We start from the raw sequence: 7,053 nt of genomic DNA on the forward strand, positions 1-7,053 counted from the left end.
TGCTCAGATTAGATAAAACCTGTACAGCGACATAATTCAGTCAAGGAGAGCAGGTGTTACAACTACTTGTAACTTCACCAAGCCCTAGGATCTGAGTGTGACAGACTTGGTGTGAAGAGTTAGTAAACCCCTACAGATAATCTCATGATTGTCCTAACTGGAATTGACACTTTTTACCCTGTTTTCAGGGTGCCGCAGCATTGCTGCAGACACAAGGGATAAAGGACAATTGCCTAAGAAGGGATGTACTGTCTGGACAAACCCATTTCTACCCATTTCTTGTTTTCCCTCATACTTAAAATGTATGTATTTGCTTTTTTGCGACTCTCATGGTCTGTAATAAAATAGTCTTGCTACTGTGCTTTACATAACCCTTTCCTGCCTATTTTTTTCTCTATAAATCAACAAACCAAGAACTGTCCAGAATGTGATCATGGATTTAGTCATCCCATCTCGCCCCAGAATCATCTGTGCATGGGACACATACAAATTTTCACTTCAGTCTCATTTCCTTTTTCTGGTGAGTATTGAGGCTCTAGTTCCATTATATAATTCACAACATAATACTGAGGGCAAGTATCAAAGAGCATCAAGGTGCTATTAAGTACGCTATGCAGTCACTAAGTGAGATGGAACCATGGACACCAGAGATGTCTCTGAGTTGCTGTAGATCACGCAGCTGATGAATGATCAGACAGAAGTTACTTTTGAGAGTAAAAGCAGGTGAAAAAAAACCCCACCTGTTTGAAAGCAAATAGTATATTGTCTATGAATTCTTCCTATTAAAACTAATACCTTCCTGCAGAGATTTGGTTTTGTCATGTTGGGAGTATATTTCATCTATTGAAAGGATTTCTTTGCTAACCATTTCAGGGTCAGATCCAGATCCATAAAGGTTACTCAAAGATGATAAACACATCACATGAGACATACATTCTTTATTTACGTATTACCACATTAATCCTTTGATACAATATACAGTATCTTGGTTCCTTTCTTGTGGTTCCTTTCTTGTAGTTCCTTTCCTTTTGGTATTAAAAACCTGGAAAAGAATACCTGTCAACTAACTCACTAAGAAGTGCCCTTGGGGTCTCATCATTCTTAGCTGAAATTTTTAGTCATAGTTAAACTGCACTAGATTCAGCCACATGATGAAAGTACATGGATAAGGAAAGTACAATCTGATGATAAAAGCTTGTTCAAATTTCAAGTACATCATGCAGTGGGTGCAATTCTAGATTTTCCATCACTACATACAAGCATAGAACGGCCTGTAAAAACAAATCATACCTAATACTAATTTTTCTAGCTAAAACAGAAGGCATTTCTTTTGTGTTATTTCAGTTGATTAAATAATGCCGCTCCCTTCAAATGTTCTTATCCTGTGTCCGCCTCTCTTCTGTTACATATAAATTAGCATACAAGGTCAATCAAATACTACGAACAAGGGGATTTTTTAAACTTCAGTTTTCTCAGCTACACTGCTTATCAATGTGGGCTAAAATGTAATTTTAGAGAGGTCTTTTCCTCTGAAACTAACCTTCTCAACTAATTGGGAATTCATGTGGCTTTACAACCTCATCACTGTAGTGTAGTCTTCAAACACTGCATGAACTAGTTTTAAAATCATTTTCTATCAAATAGATGTGACAACCAGTTTTGTTTTTTATTGTTTTATAACATTTACACTTGTCTAAGAAATGAAAACTTGTAAAAGCAAGTGACGAAAGTGAGAAACTGAGACATCAGCAAGTTTAAAAGAGGAAGAACAATCCTGGTTACTGGTGAAAATGTTTGCTTTGCTAAGCAAACTTCCTGAGTAAGGTATGGCAAGGAACTACCTTGCTACTTGTTGATCTAGTCACTTGATTTATATTCAGGAGGAGCAGTTTTATGAATACAGTATACAGGATGAGGAAACAAAAAAAAAAAGGGTGGAAGTATTATAAAGCTAACTTATAAAGCTTCCAAAACACTCTGTATTCTTGTGCAACATACATTAAATTACTGTCCCTAATTTAAAAAGCTAATGATATAAATTATGAGTAGGCAAGAAAAGGCAAGTCAAAGTGAACAAGACAGACTGATGCTAATTGCAAGGCATGAAGAAATGTTAGCTGCATTTATGTTTACCTTAACCTTAGAATGGATTTGTCAATGCACTGCACAGCAAGTAATTTTAAAAAAGCAGTTGAAGTCTGAAGGTTTTTCTGGAGGGGCTTGAAAAACTTTTGAAGTGATTGTTATCAGAAAAGTGAAGTAAGAAATGGGGTAAAAGTAAAGCATACAGATTGAATGATCAGATGTTCGGGTATGAGTGAATGGAATTTAGTAGTTTTGGGGACTGGAGTTCTTTTTGGTGTTTACCTTTGAAGAAGTAGAGAGTGATGGGCAAATTGTCTCAATACGAGGGATAATGGGGAAAAAAGTAAATCTAGAACTTGGATAAAAAATGACATTCCATTGTTTTTATAGAAACGATGAGATCTTTTTTACTGATTACAGTTTTCTCAGTTTAATTCAAAGTCGGGGAAAGGACACATACAGCTACAGTGAATCTGCTCTCTTAAGTTAGGGAAAGTGTATAGTTAAGCATTAGTCTGGGTCAGATTGTGAACCAAAATGTACTCAAATGCCTCTGAGCATGAAGTGGGAGCTATGAATGTGTACTTACCTAAGGGGACAGGGGAATTGTGTTTTATCTGTTGAGAAATAAACTACAACTGAACGATTCTGAAACCATCAGTGAAAATTATCTTTGTTTCTTTAAAAGAGGTAAGTCGGTATATACGATTCATTTTTCAAAATATATTTGTTCCAAAATAAGGATAGTGACAATATTTTACAAATTACCAGTAGTATATTTTATAAATTGTCTTGACATTGTTCTTCTTCTCCTTATGGGCTTATAGTGACCTCTCCTATTGCTGCAACGCCCTGCTGTGAAAGCAATAGTACAACAGCAAAGCAAGACGAGAGAAGAGCAAAGAATAATAGGAATCAACCAGACACCCAAAGCTGCAGCTTCCCAGGCAGGTGCCTCATTATCCGAAGTATAATTTCTGCCACTGTAGCCTTTGGTTTCATTTAAGTGCTGCTTACTGCTGTTCAGACGAGAAGTGGGCATGTGGGATAATACCTCAGCAGATCTGAATATCAAAGTTGAGTGCACAGGCTTGTCAGAGCTGGTGATTGACCTAGTGCTTACTGAAGTGCTTGTCCTCTTAGCAAAACGATCATCCGGTGGAAAAGTTTCTGCAGTGAAATAAGTAGTAACTTCAGTGTTTTGAACTGTCAGGCTTGTGCTGAAGGTGTAAGTGTTTGCTATGAATCCGTGGCTAGTGGTAGAAGATGGAGCTTGGAGCAAAAGAGAACTTGATGTAGCATTATGATGCTGGCATCTTTCCCACTCAGTGGTCTTTGTGCTGTTTTGCCTTTCACATTTACTTGGTGAAGAGTGAGTATTTAGTTCTTTGGATGTCAGTTTCTCAAAAATAAGAAGATCTGGATCAATTCCTATTAAATCATAAACAATGTTAGTTTATGTGATAAAAGCTCATATGTATACACAAAAAAGGAGCACATAATACCCATCAACACCTCCTGAACTGGGGCTTTCACAGCCTAAGGTTGTGGGACATCTTATGGGATGCAAGGGAAATGCATTTTGGAATTGCACAGGACTTGCTTTGGGATGCTTAGGGAAGGAACCAAAAGTGAGGAAAGAGAGGGATCTAAGCTAACAGGGAGTAGGGGAGCCTCAGCAAGCTGTGTATGTGTGTGTGTGAGTTTGCACCAGCAACTGGAGGGTGGCTGCACCCCTGGGGGATCATACCTGGGAGACTGGGATCCAAACTGGGCAGACTGAGCACCTGAGTCAAGCTGCTGAAGGAAACTGCATTGTATGTATATGTATGTATGTATTTTTAAACTGTGCAGCCAGAAAAAGCAGGATGAGGCTCTTGGTGCTCCCCGTGTTCATGCGTCTGCTTCATGTCTTTGTCTGTGTTACTTTGGTATGTGTGCCCTTTGGTATGAGCCTAACAGGAATAAATTTTCAGCCTTGCTACTGGTTGGATCTGGGGACATGGAGTATGGCAGCCTCACCTCTCAGTCTCTCAGATCTGGTACAGTATTTGGCCCAAGCATAGTACGGATTAGGTACTCAAAGCATGAATCTTGAGAGCAGGATGTATCTTCAAGGTCCTTTCTCATATATGGAATGGAAGAAAGGAGGCAAGTATTCTCAGAAGTAAGAACGTTAATGAAAAAGGAAAAAAGTCTTACACCTTTTTAGCACTGGATGTTACTTCAGAAGATCTTCTAGCACAGCAACTGACCTAGTATAATTTTAAGATTTCCTATAGCTGCTATTTTTTCAGTCTTTTTAAATGAAATGCTTAATTACCTGTTGTGATGTTGTACAAAATGACATTGATTTTAGCCTTTAGTATGCAACTTTCCAATGCTGGGCAAGATATGTGCAGGCAATTCATATTCTTATGAAGAGCTCCATGGTAGAAAACTGCTAGATTGCAGGAAACTATAATACAAAAAAATAAATCTGAGTTTATCAGCATAATTACATTTTGCATGTTATTATGTTGTTTAGCATCAGACAATCATTAATACTGGGCAGCTCCATACTACTTTAAATCTGTGGTTCTCTCATTATCAGGCAAAGTAATTAAGCATCCAGTTAGAAAAGTAGAACTGCTTATAATTATATGGTTATTTTACATCTGGAGAAAAGGAATAGAATAGTCATGTGAATTCTAAATGTGTGTCTGATTAAATAAGCTTTAGCTTGTATTCCTCCTTCCAGTTGCTTTCCTTCACATCTCAGATGCAGGGAGTGGAGCATTTCTAAAAGTGAATTTATCAAAGAAGAAACTCTAAAACCTACTCGTATAGTGTACCAATGCAGTGTGATAGAGAGAAAGTAAAGTCTTGGGCTTAAGACATGCAGTAATTTTTCTTATTTTTATTCTGAGTCTTGAGTTTACAAGGATAGGGTAAAGGGGTTGCCAGCTGAATAACTGCTATTATTTATTGCTGTACCTTTATTGTTCATATTAAGATTATACCTGGGTTGCACCAGAAACATGCTGTAAACACAGAATAAAAAACTTCTCACTCCAAGAAAATAAATATTCCTTCATTTCAAAGGACAAATTGTGTGTTTCCTTTTCCCCCGACCATGTCCTAGTCTAGTACCACACTCTATGAAGAGGAGTCCTATTGGAATCACTGGCATTGATTTTTCTTTAAGGAGTAAGTGGTGTTGGATACTGAGAGGTTCTTGTTTTAATGTTGGCATTAAAACATAAGCTTTGTAGCATATCTAAAATTTCAAAGCAGATCCTGAGATTTTCATGTGTTTCTAGTGTAGTCTTCTAAAAAAAAATCAGATTACAAATTCCTCTCTAAGGGACAGAAAATGGGGCAGGGCCTCTGCCTTTCTGCCTCAAAAAAAAACCCTTTTTTTTCATTATTTCTTCTTCATATAATGTTTATATAAAAATTACAAAAAATGTTTTTTCTCATATGTTATGATGTAAATCTTAATGTATGCCATGATCCTGATAATGAACACTCACCATTCCTCAGAAGGCAGCAGGTTCTGCTGCACTGCTGGGGTGAGACTTCTTCATAAATCTTCAGCACCTGGGCTCCCCTCTTCTGTGATTCCTGCAGGTCAATCAGAAGACCTGGGAAGCGTCGAATCCAGCAGCTCTTGTAAAAGGTTGTGGGTAAGCAGAGAGAGTCTGATTCCACAGCTAAACCCAGAACCAACAGCACTTCTGCTATTGCCACCAGCAGAACCATTTCTTCAATGTAATGGGGCTTACTCAGTGCACTTTCTCCTCCATGGATGCACTAAAGTTCAGGCCAGCATCTTAAGAGACAATCTCCTGAGTGGTGAGGATACTGCGAATTCTGCCAGGGATATGAGCCAGGGGATGTGATTTCCAAACAATTCCCATGATGTTGTTTGAGCAGCTGCTGGAACAAAGCAGCCATTTCATGAGCTACACACAATTAAAACAGTTATTGTTCTTTATCTTCGTTATTTGAGAGTTTTTGAGAGTCAAAAGGCACAGGTTGGTTATAGTCATTCAGAGATTCTTTGGTCCCCAGTTTCTGTCTGTCTTCCTTCTAAGAGCAAACTAGGCAGACAGCCTTACCATGGGGTGAATAATGGTACGCTCAGCATATTGTTTCACCTCAACTCTGAAAGTATGTAGTACAGTCACTTGAAATCAGGAAGGTCTGCCACTTTATTCAGGTACACTATTACACTCAACACAGAAGAAACAGCTCAGTTTAGTGTCTTTTAACACTTTCTGAATTACCTGGTAGCTGCAAATATAGTTTCCTTCTTTACCAACAAACTGAACTATCTGTCTGCCAGTCAGAGGTGGAAATCTGTTCCCTTTCCCTATTCCGTTTTGGTTGCAAGAATAATACAATTTTATTTACAAAGATCTGTGAATAGATGAGTATGACTGCAGAAGGCTATAACATACATTCATCTCTAGATGAGATGGGTAATCGAAGTCCTGCCCCTAATAAGTTTGAATATTGAAAAATAAGAATATTGAGCAGTCTGTATGGATGTTTCTATTTATGTTTAAGCTTAGAAAAGGCCTGTGAAAGAAAGATAATATAGCTGACATATAGAGAGGTAATTTTTGAAGCACCTGGTCTGCAACCTGAAACTCCACAGTGTTTTATTTCTTAAAAGGATCCAGACTGATCCCTGATTCCCACTTCTGTATACCTTTCATACAGAAAGTTTTTAAAACATTACAGTGCATGAGCTGATTTAAATTCAATGGGCTACATAGTGGGGTTGAGAGAATTAGGTAGAAATATGGTTGTCTAAAATAAAAATTGTGTGTTGGATATATAAAAAAAATATTTACATGGCGTTCTTTTCCTTCAAGACTAGAATCAAGGAATTTTCTCAGTTCTACATGAAGTATAGATCAGTTACATGGAGAGGGGGAGCCTCAAGCTCATTTTAATTCTTCAGTCATTATAGGTGTC

General features: G+C 37.8%; 1 protein-coding gene across 1 annotated transcript; it reads right to left on the minus strand.

Moving 5' to 3' along the window:
* Nucleotides 1-2,544: 2,544 nt before the first annotated feature.
* MANSC4 (MANSC domain containing 4) lies at nucleotides 2,545-6,844 on the minus strand. Its single transcript, XM_061476353.1, has 3 exons — nucleotides 5,601-6,844; nucleotides 4,409-4,543; nucleotides 2,545-3,516 (listed from the first exon to the last, which is right to left on the minus strand). Exons 1-3 carry the CDS (start codon nucleotides 5,827-5,829, stop codon nucleotides 2,843-2,845), a joined length of 1,038 nt encoding a protein of 345 aa, XP_061332337.1. The 5' UTR covers nucleotides 5,830-6,844; the 3' UTR covers nucleotides 2,545-2,842.
* Nucleotides 6,845-7,053: the final 209 nt, after the last annotated feature.

This window comes from Pezoporus flaviventris, unplaced genomic scaffold (genome assembly GCF_033815535.1).
Source record: "Pezoporus flaviventris isolate CSIRO_AGI_PZ_B2104156 unplaced genomic scaffold, CSIRO_AGI_Pfla_v1 ptg000096l, whole genome shotgun sequence".
Taxonomy (NCBI): domain Eukaryota; kingdom Metazoa; phylum Chordata; class Aves; order Psittaciformes; family Psittacidae; genus Pezoporus; species Pezoporus flaviventris.

What these genes read in the sequence shown, in the direction of transcription:
- MANSC4 (XM_061476353.1), bottom strand. Translation starts at nt 5,829, where the DNA reads ATGGTTCTGCTGGTGGCAATAGCAGAAGTGCTGTTGGTTCTGGGTTTA. An exon ending in CTGCTGCCTTCTGAGGAATG is followed by an intron (nt 4,544 to 5,600) that starts GTGAGTGTTCAT and finishes TTTGTATTATAG; the next exon opens with TTTCCTGCAATCTAGCAGTT. An exon ending in TTTGTACAACATCACAACAG is followed by an intron (nt 3,517 to 4,408) that starts GTAATTAAGCAT and finishes ATGATTTAATAG; the next exon opens with GAATTGATCCAGATCTTCTT.